This window comes from Argentina silus (genome assembly GCF_951799395.1).
Source record: "Argentina silus genome assembly, chromosome: 5".
NCBI classification, from domain to species: domain Eukaryota; kingdom Metazoa; phylum Chordata; class Actinopteri; order Argentiniformes; family Argentinidae; genus Argentina; species Argentina silus.
The window spans coordinates 14,529,164-14,550,429 of NC_139659.1; the positions used below are offsets into that span (position 1 = coordinate 14,529,164).

Genomic DNA, 21,266 nt, shown 5'->3' on the forward strand with positions numbered 1-21,266 from the left:
GAGAGCGTATAGCCAGGTTGTGTGAATAGGTAAAGCATTGAAGCTGAGGGAGGTGAGAGAGTTTGGAGAGTAATTGTGTTTGAAAGTAAAAGAAAGTGACATATTGGTGTAAACATATTGGTGTAAACTGTTATAGAAATTGTGCGAGAGTTGTTGTTGTCTCTAGTAGTTGTTGACTCTACTGTTGTTGTGGTTGTTCAGTAAGTGGGAGGCCGGCCCCACCCTGAAAAGTTTTCTTTGTCTCGTTACTTCCTTAAAATGGAGTAACTAGTGGTTGAATCCATTTAATGTTCAAGCTTAGAAGCTACTGTTTTGGCTCCATCTTGTTTTCATATTTAGCATCTATTGGCTAAGCTACTGTTTTGACTCCATCTTGTTTTCATATTTAGCATCTATTGGCTAAGCTACTGTTTTGACTCCATCTTGTTTTCATATTTAGCATCTATTGGCTAAGCTACTGTTTTGGCTCCATCTTGTTTTCATATTTAGCATCTATTGGCTAAGCTACTGTTTTGGCTCCATCTTGTTTTCATATTTAGCATCTATTGGCTAAGCTACTGTTTTGGCTCCATCTCGTTTTCATATTTAGCAACTATTGATTAGCTTTACTGTTTGGCTCCATTTGTTTTCATATCAAACAGCTTTACTGTTTGGCTCCATCTAGTGTTCAAATTTAGTAACTATTGATTGACTCCATCTAGTGTTCAAATTTAAGCAACTATTGGCTAGCTTTATTGACTAGCTCCATTTAATGTTCATGTTTAGCAATTATTGATTAGCTCCAACTAGTGTTCATGTTCAGTAATTAATGATTAAGCTCCATTTAATGTTTATGTTCAGCAATTACTGATTAGCTCCATATAGTGTTCAAGTTTTGGAACTACTGCTTGACCCCATCTATACAGGCCGGTGATTGACACTAATTTGATTAAAATCAAAATTCATCCATACATGACCAGCATGGTGGAAAACTATGTGACAGAATGTGACACATGCAATGACCACGACCCAAAGATGGTCTACAAGTGTCCCATGGGAAAGTTCCCAGTACCAGACGCACCATTCAAGGACATCAGATATGGGTGCAGACAACAGAGTGAAAGGCTACAGATACCTACTAGTAATGGTGGATAGGCTCACTAAGTGGGTGGAAGCCACTCCCTGTAAAAAAGAGACAGCCAGCACTGAAGTAAAATGGCTAAGGAATGAACTCATTCCCAACCAGTATGCCATGACACCAGATTGACATGGCTAGATGCACTTCCCCTAGCACTGATGTTGATGAGGAACTCATCAAACAGCAAAACACATCTAACGCCCAATGAGTTGTTGACAGGTCGCTCAAATGCCAGGTCCTCCAAGACATGGAGGCCACCTGCCGTCCTTAGACATTTGGCACATAAATTGCAATGACTACATGAATGCATTGACTAACTTGTCTCGAGTTTTGTCTAACCAGGTACGGCAGGTGGAGGCAGAGCCTGAGACCGCAACACCCAAGACTCCTGTGGTAAAGGTTTAGTTCACACCTTAAGGGGTGTGAAAGGAGGGTTTTGTTGAGAATTTTTTATAAAAAACAATTTATTTTTGGTTCACACCTTAAAAGGTGTGAAAGGAGGGTTTTGTTAGAAATTATTTTTATAAAAACAGTTGCATCATAATGCTCAATAGCAGACGAGTAAATAAAGCTATTCAGTTCTTTATTTAGGGTGATTAAATTTACTAATTGTATTTGATATTCCATATGCAAATCAATTGAATTTATATGTTTTTTAATCATCTGAAATTTACTAATGTGATGGCCTGTTGAGATGAATCAAGCATTAAATGAGATGAATCAAGCATTAGTTCCATGGTACTTGGATTAATACATGAAGAGGTAAGGGTCAGGTCATCAAGATAGATGCTGCAACACACACATAACATAAGAATGATGTAATGGAAAAATACTAGGGTAGGAAAGAACAAATCAGAGTAGGTGTATGTTTTCTTCAACAGGTCAACTCGTCCCTCAAAGGGAACGGACCGGCGATATCTCCACCTGGAACGGATCGAGTGTCAGGGGCTGGGACCAGCCTAAAACACCAACGAGAGGAGAGCCAAGTCTAAACCGCGGCTCCTCCCCAACCAAATAGCCAATCACAATCATTCTGTTTACTGTAAAATGCCTTGTTTGACTGTTTGAATGTATCCATTTTTGGAAGGTTGGTTACAGATTAACAGCTTGCTGACTGTGATTTTCTTCGCCAAAAGTGGTCCTTGTACAAGTCTAGAATTTTGACATATAAATAAATAGCTAAAATTAAGAAGTAGTTTGTCTTCTCCTTCAAATAAAGAACACGTTTTCCCACACCGGGTGGACCCCCTTTTGCCTTCAGAACTGCATTAATTATTTGTGGCATAGATTCAACAAGGTGCTGGAAACATTCCTCAGAGATTTTGGTCCATATTGACATGATGGCATCATTGCTGCAGATTTGTCGGCTGCACATCCATGATGCGAATCTCCCGTTCCACCACATCCCAAAGGTGCTCTATTGGATTGAGATCTGGTGACTGTGGAGGCCATTGGAGTACAGTGAACTCATTGTCATGTTCAAGAAACCAGTTTGAGATGATGTGAGCTTTGTGACATGGCGCGTTATCCTGCTGGAAGTAGCCATCAGAAGATGGGTACACTGTGGTCATTAATGGATGGACATGGTCAGCAACAATACTCAGGTAGGCTGTGGCGTTTAAATGATGCTCAATTGGTACTAAGGGGCCCAAAGTGTGCCAAGAAAATATCCCCCACACCATTAGATATTTGCGTTAACGAGCAGTTGAACAGGTGTACCTAATAAAGTGGCCGGTGAGTGTATATCGTAACTATTGTTGCACGATAATGTAATTGTGTTCACTCGGCTTCGGAAACTAGCGATTTTTGTCCTGCCATCGCTAGTTACGAGTGATCCTAGTCTGTGACACCATGTCATGGGTTTAAAAAGCCAGCTCAGATAATCATGTTTCCCCTTCAGACGGGGCTTTCAAGGGTTACTGGCTAATGAACAGCTAAGCCACTCACACAAGGCCGAGGAGCAAAAAAGCTAACGCTGCCACAGAGAAAAGCTGAAGCTGCCACCGAGAAATCTACGGCAATTATCGGGTATGTCCCTTTGTTCCTCACTCACTGGCTACTACTGTCGGTGAAAGGTTGTCACCTTAATGGCTGGTTTGATATGGCGGGCCACCGTAATTATGGGGGGGGTCTTGTTAGCCACTCCGGTGCACACTGTGACAGAGACAGTGGGATCTGGTGGAGAGGGTAGCGAGGCACGGCTGAGGCAGAGTCGTGAGCTGTTACTGAAGAGAAGCAGGGAGAATTAGTCAGATGGGACTCAGGACACACAGCCAGGTCTCTGTCCATTCAGTTGCCTTTTCCAGTAATCCAGTAATCCATTGTAATATAGTTAATAAGTTTTTTTAAAAGGATAGTTCACTCTTTTTTGGAAGTTTTGGTCTTATCTTACATAGTATTGTTTTTTTTTCTTCCAGAGAATTTCAGAATTTTGTCTGAATGAACGAGCAAAACTCAATGTAAAAAAAAATAAGGTGAAACCTCAAAAAGAGTGAACTATCCCTTTTTAAAGGGTGTTGTTACTCCTGTACAGGCAAGACAACAGCCAAATGAGCATCCAGGACCAGAACTACCAGCTCTATAAAAGAATAACATCACACTGCAATGGGTTCGCAAGGGAAAGGGCATCCTAAGACGCACCATTAATTGGAATGAAATGGGCCTGTGGGACGGATGGGAGTATGACATGCTAACAGTGCTCTGTGGCCTGTGACAGTGTTGCTGTGTCCTCCATGCCTCAGCCAAGCAACACTAATACCACCGTCCCTCACGCTCAGGTCAGAGCATTGGGCCGACAGCTAGACGGCAGAATACTGGGGAATGGGATGCTGTCGACCAATCAGGAGGAAGAAGGGTCACACTTGGTGGTGTTCCCTCCTCCTTGTCTTGACAGACCGGAGACAGTGTAGTCTGACATGATAGGTTGTTAAAGACCAGAGACAGTAAAGTCTGACATGATAGGTTGTTAAAGACCAGAGACAGTAAAGTCTGACATGTTAGGTTGTTACTAGAGGTCAGAGACAGTATAGTCTAACATGATAGATATGTTAGAGTCTAAAAGAGAGACAAAGGAGTGAACTTCCTCTATCTCTGAGGTAATTCACAGGTTGATTGTGGCCCAGATTCCATAGAACCGACTTCCTCTATCATATACTCTACTACACACACACACACACACACACACACACACACACACACACACACACCATGGTCTGCAGCAGCGGTTGTGTGTGTGTGTGTGTGTGTGTGTGTGTGTGTGTGTGTGTGTGTGTGTGTGTTTGTTTGGCTGTGTGTTTGTTTGGCTGTGTGGGTGTGTGTGTTTGTTTGGCTGTGTGGGTGTTTGTTTGTCTGTTAGCCTGTGGGTGGGTGGGTGGTTGAGTGTGGGTGTGTCGTGCGTGTGCGTGTGCGTGTGCATGTGCACATGCGTGCACGCATGGCTGTGAGTGTGTGTGTGTCTGTGTGGGTGTGTGTGTGTGTGTGTGTGTGTGTGTGTGTGTGTGTCTAGGCTAAGCCTTGTTCGGCCTCTCCCCTCCCCAGCAAACCCCACCCCCTGCTCACACTGAAAAATAGATAGAAAGAGAAAAAAAAGGAGAAACATCGAGCCGTGCAGCCTGACCTTCCAGTGGGTGTGGCCGCAGCTAGGGGTGTGGCCTGCAATGCCTGCTTCTCCAGCCTGATGGTTAGTTGGCTTCCTGGCTGTGCAGATAAGCTGCTGTGTTGTGTTTTAAGGACTTGTCACAGGGAAAGAGCACCATATCGAAACGGTAAGACATGACCCCTGTTTCTCACGGCTCTTTACCCTGTCTACTCTGTTGACCCTCAAACTAGTGTGGCAGCGTTGGTTTGATGGGCTTGATGCGTCTCTGAACTTTTAAACCCTACCGTCACAGAATGTGGAAGTAGAAATGAGAGTTTCTTTAGTGTGTGTGTGTGTGTGTGTGTGTGTGTGTGTGTGTGTGTGTGTGTGTACGCGTGCGCGCACATGCGTGTATATGTGGATGAGAGAGAGAGAGAGAGAGTGAACTGGATCGGAGCATCTGTGATCGAGAGGGCCGGGTCTGTTTCAGGAATGTAATCACACCCTAACTCTACAAGTTGATAACTGTTTGACTTCTCTCAGTGACACATTATTAACCATGCTAGGGGATTAGAGAGAGATGGCTCCTTCTCCTGTTTATGCAGTCCTGTGAGACAAATTGCTCCCAACATGTCTCCTCTTTTCTGTCTGGAGTTGTCCTCCAAGTTTTTTAGTGTGTGTAGGCCTATGGATGTCTCTCTGTTATCTTAGCTTATGGTACACACACAGAGATATATACACACACACACACACTAGATATGAATAAATCACTTAATCAAAGGATGTTTTTCCATTCATTTGATGTAAAACAATGTGAAATATTCACTCCTGGACTCTATGTTACGAATCATTTGTTGAGTAGTGTTATCAGTCCTGGGTGGCTTTGTGGATAATCCTCCTCAAAGTCATGGTATCAACAGGTATACACACTGAGCCCAATTCTGTTTTAGCAAAACAGCACCGAGCTGTGTGACATAAATACCTAAACACTTTGAATACAGCACGACTTATATGGTGCCTTTTCTTTCACAATGATTATTCAACGAGTTTAAGTAAACAACGTGAGCATATAATTGGATGCAGTATATCATTGGATTGTGTCCCATCCTCTCTACCATCCCGTGTATTTGAAATATTACGGTTATTTTGGGCAACTTTGCTCTGTCTTGCTCAAGATAAATGGGGCTCACTGTGTCAAGATGTGAAGCAACTGCTCCATGGGAATTATGTTGCCATTTAAATGCTGTGCGTTTTAAATGTATAGTTTTTATGAGAACAGCCAGGCATATCTGAGGAAAGGCTGTCCTTTAGTTTGGTGTGGTTGAAACTTTAATGTGTAACATGATCATAGATGAGGAATGTCCATATGTTAGCCTCTCGAATAGTTTTTTTGAATAACAGGATTCTCTGCATTTATTAACAGATCTCTTATATGTCCTATTCATACCCTGCTCTCTCTCTTTCTCTCTCTCTCTCACACACACACACACACACACACTCTTAAACAGATAGAGCATGTGACATTGCAAAAAGTTTAATGACTGCTTGTGTCTTTTCTCTCTGGAGGACAGAGAAGAACTTGTGTTTGTGACCCACTTAACTGCTGCTAGCAATTAAACAAACCCCTGAGCCCCGTGACAAGACAAACAATGCAAAACACACCATTTGCACACCATATAATATGTTTACCCTCCACTTACCTGTGTCTTAAATGGCAGTTTTTAGTTCATTTAAATGGAATTGACTTGGAAAGCTAAAACTAACTCTAATGTTGAGACAAGGCTGCTGTGTCGTCCTGTCGTTAATGATATTTAACTGCTGTTTGCCTGATACTACCCATAGTGCATGTTAGGGTTTTTTTAATAAGCAGATGATTGTACCTCTCTGCTCTTTTGTTTTATCAGTTGAAAAACTGAGATGGAGAGTTTTATTGGCTACAAATGGACAAACTTAGTATGCTAATGCATGTTTTTGTGTAAATAACAAACAATTTTCACACAAAATGGCGTATCCTTACCCTAGCCTAACCCTTTGTTCTTGAGAAAAGCCTATAGTGAGACAGTAAAAGTGCAGCACACAAACCTATGGACAAACAAAGTTGATTACATGTTTGGGTCAATTAGTCAATAAATCAGTTAGTCGAACATTGATAGTTCACCTACTACACGTTTAATTCAGCACAACAGAATCATTTTTTCCAGGTACTAAACACAAACAACTTGGTCAGAGAGGTTCTGAGGTTAATTAACTTTCACTTTGCTTTAGTGCTCGAGCAGCTGAGGTCAGTGAAAAGACTATTAACCCTGAGTCAATGGGGCCTCAAATGGGTTGGTGTTCTGTTCTCATCAGGGAAGGGGACGGGGGACGGATTTAGGGGAGAACAAAGAGCCTTCTCCAGCCGAAGCATCCCCTGAGTTCTTTAACTGTTTGACTGAGAGACAGTGGTCATACTCTATGCCTTCTTCACTCACCTGACAGATGATCCTCAACAACACACCAGTCCGGGTTCTCCCTAAAGAAAAGCGTTATGATGTTCCTCATTGAAATCACTGTTTTAGCTGTGATTTTTGCGCATTTTGACATGAATAAACACACATGGTTGATACCATTCCTTATTCCATTCCATGTATTACAATGAGCCCGCCCTCCGATTTCTACCTCCACCAGCATGGTGGAAACTGGAAAGAAACCACATTTTGTAACTCCAAATTCTGGCCCAAAATTAACCAGACAAAAGCAAAGTCAACAAGAAACAAGATAACAAATATTTTATTATAGAGTCATGAGGCTGGGGCAGAAACGGACGGCTCAAGATTTTGCCTCGATGAATTTGTCGGAATGTCACAAATGTGAACAGTTTCTGTTCCATTTACGTAAGAACAAAACCCACGCAACTACATTACCAATGTATTGTATTTTGATACAGTGTTACTGTAATCGTGTTGAGATGGTAAACCCCCACCCGCATCATCAAATTGCTACTCGTTTGTTGGCATAAGCTGGTTAACATCGGGTATTTTGGTGACAGTCAGGTGTGTTGGCAATACAGAGGATGCAGATTCGAGACTTGAAACAATATTGTCTGCAGCAATGTGACGACAGTTACATTACTACTCAAGTAATTATTGCATTACCACACAAACTATGGAGCAACAATGTTGAAGTTTGATCAAACATTGCATGAATAGCGTTAGGATAGTGTAGATGTGTCTATTGCCACCCTCTTTACAAGAACTGTAGGCCTATATCCTGATTGTTGTTGAGCTGTATACCTTAAGCTCTGCAACCCTGCACCCCATCACCCCCACACCTGTCCCCAGAGTCAAGAGACAAGGGGGCTGCCTGTCCCCTGTCCCCTGTCCCTACTCCATGCTCCATGCTCCCTACCCCATGCTCCATGCTCCCTACCCCTCTTCCCCCCTCTCCCTGTTCGTCCTCTGTCAGATGGCCCTCCCAGGGAGAGCTTACAGCTCTGCTAACCTTTCTGCCTGCCTGGAGACACTACTGCTACAGATGTTAGCCCATGCCCCGCTAAGACACGGGGAGCCCCCATAGGGCTAGCAGGCAGGGTCCCATGGGGCTAGCAGGCAGGGTCCCATGGGGCTAGCAGGGAGGTAGGTAGTTAAAGAAGGCTTTAAAGATTAAGATCCTGGTGCTGCAGGCTTCACACGGACTTCACACACACCTTGGTATCAAATAGGTTAGTATTTGAAATGATTTCAAAGACTTAGCTGTGCTTGATTGAGTTTGCCTGGCACAGTGGAACCAGTGGAACAGTTCCAAAAGTGGAAACCCTGCCCATCCTGCACTCCAGGCAGCCTCAAGGTATTTGAAAGTGTTTTGAAGACCTTTCAACTCTCTGACCAACCACCTGATTTGTAGATGTTAAGCCTTTAAAGAGTTCTGTTTTGCTCTGTCAACCCCTAATTAACAGTGTCTGTTTATTATCTGCTATGCGACAAGTTAGCGTTGGGCCAGTGTGCTGCACAGCCGTCAAGAGTTTCTCAACAGCTAGCCTGAGACATTCATTGCATATTTGCCATATTTGCCCAGCGGTGATCTGTTCTGATAACCCTATGACGTCAGTTCATACAAGTCTGTGCATGAATGTGTCACTAGGTCCATGTCCACTCCAGGCTAGGTTTTTCCCACTGCACAACCTTTGGTCAATGAAGCGAGCAGCAGTTTTGAGAGAGGAAGGTTGAGCATCTTAACGGTCCCTCCTATTGACCCACTTCACCCCCCTGTACAAGTTTCTCTCCTGTTTGTTGTAAGTCGCTTTGGATAATGGCATCTGCTAAATGCCATAAAAATAAATGTAATGTTAATGAGCACATGTGCGCGGGACATGGGCAAGACATGGCTGTGTATCGTGAGTAGGCCTCGATAGCAGCAGTATTGAGTAGTGGTGAAGGAAACAAACAGCCCTGTCAAATGCTAAAGTACTCAGCAATGTGCAAGACCATACCTGCCTACGGCACCTTTGATAGCAATCAATAGACATTCTAGGCCTCTGTGTGTGTGTGTGTGTGTGTGTGTGTGTGTGTGTGTGTGTGTGTGTGTGTGTGTGTGTGTGTGTGTGTGTGTGTGTGTGTGTGTGTGTGTGTGTGTGTGTGTGTGTGTGTGTGTGTGTGTGTGTGTGTGTGTGTGTGCGCGTGCGTGTACCACCAATCTCATTCCTCTTCCCTCTGCGATGTATTGACATAATGTCCTTCTTTACTTTACTTGGTGTGCCTTTGTTCTGCATACCGTACAAGGCACGATGAGTCAAGAAGCGCCCCCTCCCACACACCCCCACATATTGTACGTACTGTATGTACACACACTGGCTAGAGCTAATGTACAGGAGAAGATCTATACTTCTGCTACTTCGCAGTCCAACCAAGGCGCATAGAACGGAGAGGCACGCTGGACGCAAGTAAAGGATATCCAGCCACTGTGGAAGGACAATGGAAATTGAACAGGAAAATACATATTTATTGTCCAAACCTATAGAATAAGAAAAAGAAAAAGGATTTCTCTTGTTTAAACCTTTGTGTTTCGGCATACAGCCTTCAGCGGGGTACTTCAGCTCACATAAACAGTTAAAAACCTACAGTACATTGTCCAGCTCTCAGGTGATACATTTCTTTATTTTATTTTTTTTACATCTTGACCTCTTCACCCCCACTACCCCCCTATACAACTTTCTCTACTGTTCTCTCCTCCAGAGAGAGAGAGAGAGAAATTGATTCTTCTTTCTTCTAGCATTGTGACTGCCAATGGCCCCTGGTCCTAGCATAGAATACTTTTTCTTATGATGACTGATGGACAGATGATTCACCTACTTAAACAAATGTATTCGTTGTTTGGATAGAGGCGTCTGCTAAATGCCATAAATGTAAATGTAAAAAAAAAAAGGTGACTGTCTACGCACTGTGAGCTGCATTGGGCTTCTCAGAATTCAATAGAACTCAGTGAAATGAGGTTCAGGATGCTCACATACAGTAGAAGGAGCCTTCAGAGATATGTGAATAGCCTGAATGTATCGGGCTGGGGCCTGAAACACAGTGTGCTGCCCTGTTAACATTTGAATAGCTCCTCTGAAGGGCCTTCTCGGCTGGTCTAATGGCCTCCAATCCGGTGACTGCCCTAATCTCTTTCTTTCTTTCTTCCTTTCTTTCTTTCTTTCTTTCTTTCTTCCTCTCTCTCTCTCGCCCTCTCTCGCTCTCTCTCAAAGTACATGTAATTGAACTAGGTCAAAGGTGAGATGATTATCTTTGAGGAGTTACAAGAGTGATTTGCGTAAAAAAATAATGGTCATCTGAGATTATTGATTAATGATAAGATCATGACCTCATCATACAAAACAAACACTGACCAATTTGAAGGTTTTTTCCGAAATGGAGTAATAATAGCAAAGTAGCCCTTTGTGTATTTGTAATCAGTTTAATGTCTCTTGTGGAGCGCTGGGCCAGAAATTCCATGACGTCAGAAATAGTGGGGGTACAAGAAATCGTCGGTTCAACAAGAAATAATGTAATGCGTGATGCTTCCTTTCATACAATCGAACCATTTAGTCTTCTGGCACCGAGAACTTCTGAAAATGTATAGCGACAGTTGTTCTATCCCATTATGGAATAAGATGGCCGTCTCAGTAGGACAGATCTTTTCATACTCGTCATTCAAAGGGCTTTAACAATGTTTTTGAGAAAACTGATTATTCAACCAGAGTTTTAGAAAACAGTCTGAAAATTCATTTGCATATCAAACGCTAGTTGCAGTATTCAACGGCCATGGATTATGGATAGATGCAATGAGATTGTGTCTCATTGCATCTATTAGAAATGTTAAGGTAAAGATGGCAAATTGGAACCCAAAAGGTGTTACAGCTAGACGTGACACACTGTAGTGGCATTAGAGTGTTCAGGAAAAGGTTGGAGAAATAGAATGCAGAAATAGAATCTACCCGGGTGGTCGTCCCAGCTGGCTGCATTGATTGATTGACAGCTGGTTACTAGCAGGGAGATTTCTCTCTGTCCCGTGTTGTCAACAACATCAAGAAAGACAAGGAGGTAAACATGGATGTTCTCAGGCCTACTCCAACAGATGACTGTGTTTGGACGATAGAGACTTTAGTTGGGATTAGATCCTGCCATGAAAGACCAAAACCTCAATCTCAACAGCATTCTTTCAGGACTGAATATCTCCTCCCTTCCCTACAGCCATTCTCTTCTTTTCTTCCTCCTCTCCTCCCCTGATCTCCTCTCCTTTCTGTCATGGGTCTTTCATGAGCTTCAATGATTCATGCATTTCAGTATTTTATTGGGCCACCGTTGGCTGTTACACAACAAAGAACAAGCTCCCTTATGGACCCCAAAGCTAACAGCATTTTCTTCTTCTAATCGCTTTCAGGGTGTGAAGTAGCCTATGGCTGGACTTAGAGAGGGAGACGTGGTTGTAGAATAAATGAGGGTCTGTCTGCTATATCAGCATTTCAGATCAACACTCTGCCACTAACATGATGAGTCTCTATAATGTTCTGTTCCGCCTAAATTTGACACACTTTAGACAACAGCTTCAAAGAACATGAGATCGGTTCGTTTGACAGGTTGCTTTTTCTGCATATCCCCATAGTAAATCTATCTCACTGCTCACATGAAAGGACCCATCAATCAAAAGGACATCTCGAAGCTTGGCAAGCAATCTCTTTATTGCTCTCGGTACATAAGGAAATGAAACGTAGTGGCGTAGCCCTCTCCTAAAGAGACATTTGTTGATCTTCTTGATGCACTGACAGGATATGGGTCAAACCGCGGCCAAAAAGTTCTGAAAATAGCAAAGTGGCATAGTTGTACTCTAAGCCAAGTCCTGGACCAAAAAAATAGACTAGACTAAAATGACACTGACACATGAGAATATCCATTGAAGATGCTTTTTATAAAATCTAGGGGGGGGGGGGGGGGGTTAATCCCTTCTGTTTATTCTATTTCTACGGGTGTGCAGCAGCCCGGGACTGTCTTGACGTATCACATCCTCTGGCTCATTCTGACTCTTCAACCTCTTGACAGTTGGATCAATTGGTGGGTGGAGGTCAGGCTCTCGTCTCCCCCCCCCACCCCCCCCCCCACCCACCCGCGGTTGTGGTTGTGGTGTCGCCCTCCAGCCACCTATCTGCTCAACTGAGTGAATTGGAGTCCCATGATCCTCTTGTCTAAATATACCTTGCAGGGCCACGAGGCAGACACGACAAACAAGGCACACAACGCACAGACCAGTGACACCATCTGACTGGCTGAAACGCCCCCCCCCTCCTGTGTGTCCTCAACCCGGGGAGAAAAACAGGCCATTCAGGATTAGACGTTGTTTGTTTTCCCCTTAGCTATTTATATGGATGTTGTGGTCATACTGACGTCATTACTGTTGACTGAGGGAGAGCATGGAGTAATGTTGAATCTGAAGAATTGTGGAAGCTGTCAAATCCTGGGTTGCATTTTAAAAGGGTGCTTTTAAAGTGCATACATACTGAACGTTGCAGATACTTCTAGTAGAAACGGAACGTTCCACAGCCTTGTGCCCTCTTGAACGCAGCCCTGTGTGAGTTGTATAAATCTGATACACTGTGGATGTTGTGTGGCAGGGAGACCATGGGACAAACAGCAGGGTTAGAGTGTATTGAAGGCAGCAGACTACGTCACGCAAGCGGAGCTTTTCACGATTCTCACCCAGCTAGAGAACCTCCTGATTGCTCATGCGGAAGAAAGGATACATCATGTGCTCCCTCTTCTGAGTGATCTCACATCTGATGCACATGGCACACACACACACACACACACACGCACACACGCACACACAAACAAATACTCTTTCTTTCTCTCACTTATATACTCACACACACACACACACACACACAGAAGACCCAATGACCAGACGTCCCAGGCCCTTTCCCAGACCTTTGACCCTTGGCATAATAATTTCAGTGTTGAACCCCTAAGGGACTTCCAGTCTGGCGTGAGACAGCCCAGCCCTGTCATACCACTGGCTGTTTCATAGGGTTCCTCACAAGCAGCAAGACAACCACTCCTCACACTGTTAACAGAAATCCTACCGTTCCCCATAAAGGCATCCTATACAGCTGATCATGTCTCTCCGACAGATTTGTACACAGCACGGTATGTTGAATTAGCATTGAGTTAGCATTAGCGCTAGCTAATGAAAATCAAATCTGTCAGAATGCTTCTTCTCAGGACGCAGAGGCTGTGGACGTGTTTAGGTTCCCTGTGAGCGCTGAAGTCAAACTGTTAACAGGAGACAGTCCCGGTATCGTGCCAGTGACCTGACTCAATCACATCTGTCTGGGCCTCACTGGGGTGAGGGCTGTGTATTGTATGACTGTTATTGGATTAGATTTCATTGGATCAAATAAAAGGAATAAAAGTCCAGTTTTATTATGAGGTATGTCGTCGGTTCGTCATGCTGTGGCGCTCCCGACCGTGTGACAAAACCTTTACTGGCCCCATTGTTCTCTGTTTATTTGTGTGTGTGTGTGTGTGTGTGCGTGTGTGCGTGTGTGTGTGCGCGTGCGTGCGTGATCATTTATTTATTTGTGTATTTGTTTATTTGTGTGTCAGGTTCAGCGCAGTCAGCACTATGACCGATGGGGACTATGATTATCTCATCAAGCTCCTAGCTCTGGGGGACTCTGGAGTAGGGAAGACCACCTTCCTCTACCGCTACACCGACAACAAGTTCAACCCTAAGTTCATCACCACAGTGGGCATCGACTTCAGGGAAAAGAGAGTGGTGAGTAGTGTTATCTCTCTATCGTATTTGCCATCTTTTTTTTTTTTAATTATTATTTCCAATTAGAAAAGAAGAGCCAAGTGTGAACAAAACGCGTTTCCCTTTTTCCAAACGAACCGAGACAAATTGAGACAAGCAAAATGACCTGACAAAGATCCTTTCAGGATCTAAATGCTGTCATTCTCAGACTGGTAATTAGATGTCGGAGCATTTGAATGTGCAGGCCCTACTCGAATTCAGCTCCAAATGAACCTCCCACCGACCTCGCAACATTTTCAAACCTTCCTTAGACGTTCCTCAGACAAAGTCATCAGTATTTATCTACCTTTAAGACAGTCTTGTTTTCTTCTCTTTATCATGTCAAACTGACTTACGGTACAATTATGTGCAGCCGCGAGGGAGAAGCCTGTGAAGTTGAATCAGTAAAGCTGTTGAATCATGCTTTCAGATTTGCCCAGATTTTATATGCCTTAAAATCCCTCATGTAAAACACAAACCAAAGCTCGTTTCTCAGATCTCACATTCTGACACTAAACCCCCCCTGCCTGCATCCCGATTTTCCATTATTTGTCTCTGAAGTGTACACTTGTCCATTCCCCTACAACTCATGGATTTAAAGCATAGGACTGGTGTAACCATGGTCTCCCACACCAGTCCTTATGCTTTTAAATCCGTGTGGGGTCAGGGACTAGGGCACGGGTCAGGGGAAAGGGTGGAGAATCGAGTCACATGTTTGTTCCATTTCTTGTCCAACAAAGACTAATTCCTAACGGCTTTGTCGTATCGCAATAAAGTTATCCGAATCGAAATCTGAATCTGAGATTCCCCGACGGCTGACGTCATTCTAGAGTTGACCTTAAGTGTCGACCCTGAGGTGAGACGTCGAACTGTCATGAGTGTGTATGAGAGGACGGAGGTGTGTGGCTGCCTGGCTACCTCTGGCTACCTCTGGCTACCTCTGGCTACCTCTGTGTGGAAACGCGGGCCCAGGCATGTTTAATATGCTGTCAGCAGCGCTGCTCTGATGCCTCCTCTCCCTGCTCCCCTAGCCTGGGTAGATTAGAGAGCTGTGTGACTCATTCTCTTGATTACTATTCCTGCCCTGAGCGCCAGTCTGTTTCGACGCCTGTGGTCGTCATCTCCTCCCGCGTGACTGGGAGTGTGTGTGTGTGTGTGTGTGTGTGTGTGTGTGTGTGTGTGTGTGTGTGTGTGTGTGTGTGAGATGGAGAAAGTGTGTGTGTGTTAGTGAGAGAGAGAGAGAGAGTGTTTTGTGTGCTCGTGTGTGTGTGTATGGGGGGGGAGCTGACATCCCACCTCCACCTAGAGGTGTTCCATCCTGTGAAGGAGGAGGAGAGCTGATAATGACACCTGAGGCTTGTTGTTCAGTGTTCAGTGACGGTACCAACAGAGTGCTCAGAGATGTATCCTGTAGAGCAGACTAAACACTCTCTCTCTCTCTCTCTCTCTGTCTCTCACACACACACACACACACACACACATACCCGCACAGTACAGCAAGACAAAGAGGAGGAAAGATGCAAATATCACCGCTCAAAGTTCATGAATGCAAAACGCATTTAAATACAATCCAGTATTTGGGTGGTATAGTGGTAACTACAAAAGGTAGCCGTGTCTGGTGTTGTCTGATTTGTTTTTCTTCTGTTTACACCACTAAACAATGTCACATGGTGCAGTGTATACAGTACATTCCAGAGCAATTTTACAGTACAGTGCAGTCCATCATTTAATGTAATAACTTTTTGAGGTGTTCTCCTCAAAACACTGCCATTCTAACTACCACCGTGTCTGAATCCCTTAAACCACTACAACTACACCTATTTACTGGATTATTATGAGACCCTGTTTCATCTGTTTTGTATGGTTTTATAGCATCATCTGTTTTTATATGGTTTTATAGCAGTTTTATATCATTACTGTCTCTGTGTTTCTTCAGTGTTGGGTTCTGCCGCCAGCTGTTCTCCCCACAGAAGACATTGAATTGTCCTTAGACTAGAGCCTGTGTTAGTAGGTGCCACTGGTTTGTCAAAACAGGGTCTGGTTTCTCTCTGTTGTGAAAGCAGTACGCTTGGTTAGCCTCGATCAGTGGATAAGACGTTATTTAGGCAGGTGACGTCATTCATAGGAATAGAGTTCAGGAAGTATTGTTACTTCCTGTCCACCAATGAAGGAACGTTGATTGAACGTTGATTGGGAATATTGGTTTTATAAATGCTAACCAATCTAATCTGAAACCAAATGCTTTCAGACCACACAGATGTCCCTGTCAGGTTGCTGTGTGTGTGTTTTTTCTAACCGTGTGTGTGTGTGTGTGTGTGTGTGTGTGTGTTTTAGGTGTACACAGCGTCCAGCCCCAATGGGACCACAGGAAAGACGTTCAAGGTTCACCTGCAGCTCTGGGACACTGCTGGACAGGAGAGGTACAATACACAACTACAACACACACAACTACAACACACAACTACAATACACAACTACAACACACAACTACAATACACAACTACAACACACAACTACAATACACAACTACAATACACAACTACAACACAACTACAACACACAACTGCAATACAACTACAATACACAACTACAACACACAACCACAATACAACTACAATACACAACTACAACACACAACCACAACACACAACTACAACACACAACTACAATACACAACTACAATACACAACTTATCAACTTCTGGGCTGTTCCATTGCTTCCATTGTACCCGTCAAACAAAATCAAGCTCATTTGAAATATGTTATTGGCCAAGGTCTGGACTGAACATTCTGAGTGAAAATTGCAGTGCAGTTTGCCTTTATCTGCAATTTGATTGAATTTGAGCCTTTGTTTGATCATGTAAAACAGGTATTTGCAACCTCATGTTGTTTCGCGGTAACACCCTCCGTTGAGAGAATGGTGCTTGATGAATTCGCACATGAGTGTGACGTCTTTGCAGCTACGACTTGGGGACTCACAGCTCATACGCACTTTCGTACGTGAGAGAAACAGATTTCTGAAACAGAGCTGTGATTCTCATTGAGAGAAACTGTGTGTGTGTCTGTGTGTCTTGTGTCTTTGTGTCTTTGTGTCTGTGTGTCTGTGTGTCTGTGTGTCTGTGTGTCTGTGTGTGTGTGTGTGTGTGTGTGTGTGTGTGTGTGTGTGTGTGTGTGTGTGTGTGTGTGTGTGTGTGTCTGAGTGAGGCACAATTGTACCTGCGTGCGAGCTTGTGGGTATGTGAGTCAAACAGTGAGCTTGAACCTCATCTAACAGCTGATGGTCGGAAAAATAAGTATTTTTGTACCGTAGACATAAGGCTCAATGAGCGCTGTTGATTTGCCGCTGCCAATCCATTTCTAAAACGATGACTCACCCCATGATGACTCAAGTTTTTTATTATGTAATGTTTATATTTTAGCTCGCTTTTGAAAAATACCGAAGATACTACGAGAATTGGCTTTTCAAAATGAAAGATCAATCTAACATGCGTCAAATAAGCCCGGTTCCGGATCTTTCTGTCCTGGGACCAGGCTAACTACAGTAGCATCATATCGCTTGCAAGCCGGAGAAGATCCGGTGAGAGGTTTTAATTGAATGGGACCCTATGTAGTTCTCTGACCATAACCATAACCTTGTGTGACCATCCCCTAGGTTCAGGAGTCTGACCACAGCCTTCTTCAGAGACGCCATGGGTTTCCTGCTCATGTTTGACCTCACCAGCCAGCAGAGCTTCCTCAATGTCCGCAACTGGATGAGTGAGTCTATGTTTATGTTAACTCTCCAAACATCCATATACAGGTTTGGAATATAAAGATTTCTCTATGCACTCACCACTGCACCTTATGGAAATACCAGCATTGCTGTGTAACTGCTTAATGATGGGGTCCATTGGTTTTCGTTACATACCTGGAAGTATTCCACTTGAGTTATAAGAAAAAAACATTTGACTAGTAACTAAATCACTACGTAACAACATGTTAATAATTAAGTAATAACAGTGCTACTACACATGTATAAGAGTAATGTAAAGTATGACAATGTCCTTTCCCCAGGCCAGCTCCAGGCCAACGCGTACTGCGAGAACCCAGACATCGTGCTGGTAGGCAACAAAGCCGACCTGGCGGACCAGAGAGAGGTGCAGGAGAAACAGGCCAAGGAGCTGGCCGATAAGTATGGGTAGGTAACAGACAATACACACGAACAAAGGATTGTTACGCTGTATGGGTATAACAGGTGGGAATCAAACTCAGGCCTACCAAAAACGCACACCAAGCCAAAGCATAAAGCCATTAGACCAAGAGGACATCTTCATGGTCAGAGAGAGCGACATTTTGGCTTGCAAATCTCAGTCAGGGCTACCCATTAGGAGAACCTGGTACCAAACCACCTCCGCTACATGGGTCTGTGTGCTAACAGCAGGCAACCAAGATGAGGAGAAGACTGAAATCTAAAAAATATAAGCCTTGCTGCAAGGGTAGATTACAGTGTAAAAAGGCAGAACACTTCCAAGTACTTTTCAAAGGCACTCTGTCATCCGGGGAAAAAAAGGTTTCAAAGCCAGATTAGTTGAAACGTGCACTAGACAGACGTGTTGGGGCAATAACACAGGCCAGGGCCACAGACAAAATCAACATTATCTTTCTGACTCGAGATCGATCAATACTCCATCTGAGTCCTACTGGGGTCTGAAGAATAGAGTCGTCTGTTAAAGAGGAGATTGTGTGATTGTTGCGGAGGTGCTGAGGAACCACTGACAGCATTGTCAAGAGGCTCTGAGGACAAGCTCCTACTCTCCACCTAACCGTTGATCAATACCCACACATGTCTCCTCTCTGTCATTGTTGAAGAGACATCTGAGCGCTCCGTTTGTCATCTGTAGCTGCACTCATGGAGGCTTTGTGATTAAGATGTCATTCTTCACAAAAGAATATCGATGGTCAATGATGTCATATATTTTTCTTTTAACGACCCATCCCTATTGTGCTTGAAAAAAGCAAGTTATTTTTTTTTCAAGTTCTAATGTCGGTTATAAAGGAGTGGTTCTCTCTTTGACTGGATTAGTCCAGGCCGAATGCTCTGATGTGCACGTGTTATACTTGTGTTATTGTAGTGTTGTGGTTATGTTACGGTTGTGTTATGATCCCTGCAGGATCCCTTACTTTGAGACGAGCGCGGCCACAGGCTCGGAGGTGGACAAGGCTGTGATCACCTTACTGGACCTGGTGATGAAGCGCATGGAGCAGTGTGTGGACAAGCCTGCAGCTGAGCCCCAGAATGGGGGAGGAGCCAGCAAGCTGGAGGCCGCCACACCCCAAGGGAAGAAGTGTGCATGCTAGACCACTAGTCTGGACCACTGGCCCCTCCCCTCCTCCCCCGCCCTACTCCTCCTCCTCCTCCCCCCGCCCTACTCTGGTCCTGAAGTGCCCCCTCTGGTGGACAGACACAGACGTACAGCCGGTCCAGTGGCCACAGCATGTGTGAGGCTTCCACACTGTAAAGGGGGCTGCGGCTGGCCTCCGTGTGAGTGGGCTGTGTGTCTATCTTGCCTGTCCTGGCCCCCCCACCTGAGGGCTATGCTTGGGACTTGATCCCTCACTACGTTAAGAAGTATTTGTCCAATCTAATCTACTGCCTTGGCTGTTAAGCCCCAACCATAACCAAGATTATATATAAAGAAAATGTGACCAATTATTTATGACTTAGATTTGAATTTGCGTTATTATCACATTTTATTTAGTTTTTGATGAAGGTTCTCATCCTAGAGGTGGTATGTTAAAAGTTTATTTGAGAAATAAATATGGTTTCACACATCAATGTTATAATTAATCCTGCAACAAATGTGCGTAACAAAGTTTAATATATAAAGTATATGAGATAATACAGTGTTTACTGTGCAGAAGAAAGATGTAATACAACGTACACTTCATCATATTCTAGTCATCGAGTCTGTGCTCAGAAAAATACATTCCCAAGCAGAAAATATGTCATCTTGAAAATACCTTCCCTTGCCAATCTGCATTGATAGTTGAATTGAGTCAAAAGTTTAATGTTGACCAACAGGGACACAGCAGTATGCTTCTGCCAGAAGGATAGCGGTGTCACTTCCACAGGAAGTCCAGAGGATAGCCTGACAAGGATATCCCAGCATGCCCTCTGTCGGTCCTGCCCTAAACTCGACAGTGTGTCTGTGTACTGTATGTCACTGACATTTCAGGCCAGAGGGTGAGGTCTCTATAACTCTAACTGCCTAAATCAAAACCTGATAACTGCTGTCTGCAAGCGTGCCAAAAACACTTTCACATTGCCTCTAGTCCAGGAGTGTCTGTCTGTCTGTCTTGTTGTTGCACCAAGGGCCTTTAACGATCCTATAGACGTAGCATGACGATAGCGTACACATCTGCAAGTGTTACAGTTCGGCTCGACTCCTAGAGTACACATCAGTGTTCAGCAAAGCTCCTGCACCGTTTCTTACTCCTGAATGTAACATCCTCAACTTTTATATAACTAAATACATGAAAGTACCTAGTGACCAAGACAACAGACAGTGTTTAATACTTACAGTATGTTATCAGTATTGTCTGTATTGTACATTACCGATGTGTAAAAAAGTGTGTAAACCCAATATTAACTCTAGGTTATGTTCAGGTTTTAAAGATTAAGTTCAGTGGTGTTCAGTACAACTGTTGTTATAAATATCTAACAAAACACATTTTAGTAGTTTGCGGCAATGTAGTACACTAGACTCCTTGGGAATTATCAGGTTACCTACTGTATAGCAGTGGTATTTTATTAGCATATTTGTACTTAAAGGGATAGTTCACCCAAATTATGAAATCACTGTTTTGGTTCCCTACCCTGAAAGGAGTCTACAGTATGGACAAGGACAGACTTCCATCTACACTTTGGTCCTGTTGATCTGGGCACCGTCGCCAACCGCTAACTGATAGCATGATTTAACCAAACACCAATGGAAGTCAATGTTTCCAAAATTAGCATGTTTGAAATGTCATGCCTGAATCATCTCATCTCAAGTCATTCAAATCAAATCATTGAGTATTTTCATTGAGAATTTGGGATGATTTTGGCATGACATTTCGAACATGCTAATAAGGATACATTGACTTTGTTTTTTGTTTGTTAACAATGCTATCATTTAGCACTTGTTAACTTGTTAGTGACCGCGCTCAGATATACAGAACCACATTGTAAATTGAAGTCCATCCCTTTAAACACCATGGATGTTTAATCAGTTTGAGTTGAGCAATATCATTG

General features: G+C 43.6%; 1 protein-coding gene across 4 annotated transcripts in view; it reads left to right on the forward strand.

The window, feature by feature from the left end:
* The window catches only part of rab27b (RAB27B, member RAS oncogene family), a 29,784-nt gene extending 8,829 nt beyond the window's left edge, over nt 1-20,955 (forward strand). For 2 of the 4 annotated variants that reach the window (XM_083670311.1, XM_083670313.1), the window contains 5 exons: nt 13,805-13,976; nt 16,329-16,414; nt 17,646-17,749; nt 18,047-18,170; nt 19,144-20,955. In XM_083670311.1, the coding sequence (XP_083526437.1) occupies nt 13,805-13,976; nt 16,329-16,414; nt 17,646-17,749; nt 18,047-18,170; nt 19,144-19,330 (673 nt within the window). In that variant the 3' untranslated portion in view covers nt 19,331-20,955. Of the gene's footprint in view, nt 1-4,810; nt 4,882-13,482; nt 13,544-13,804; nt 13,977-16,328; nt 16,415-17,645; nt 17,750-18,046; nt 18,171-19,143 lie in introns of those variants that run through there. The other 2 variants (XM_083670312.1, XM_083670314.1) reach the window with 2 other exon arrangements.
* The last annotated feature ends 311 nt before the right edge of the window (nt 20,956-21,266 follow it).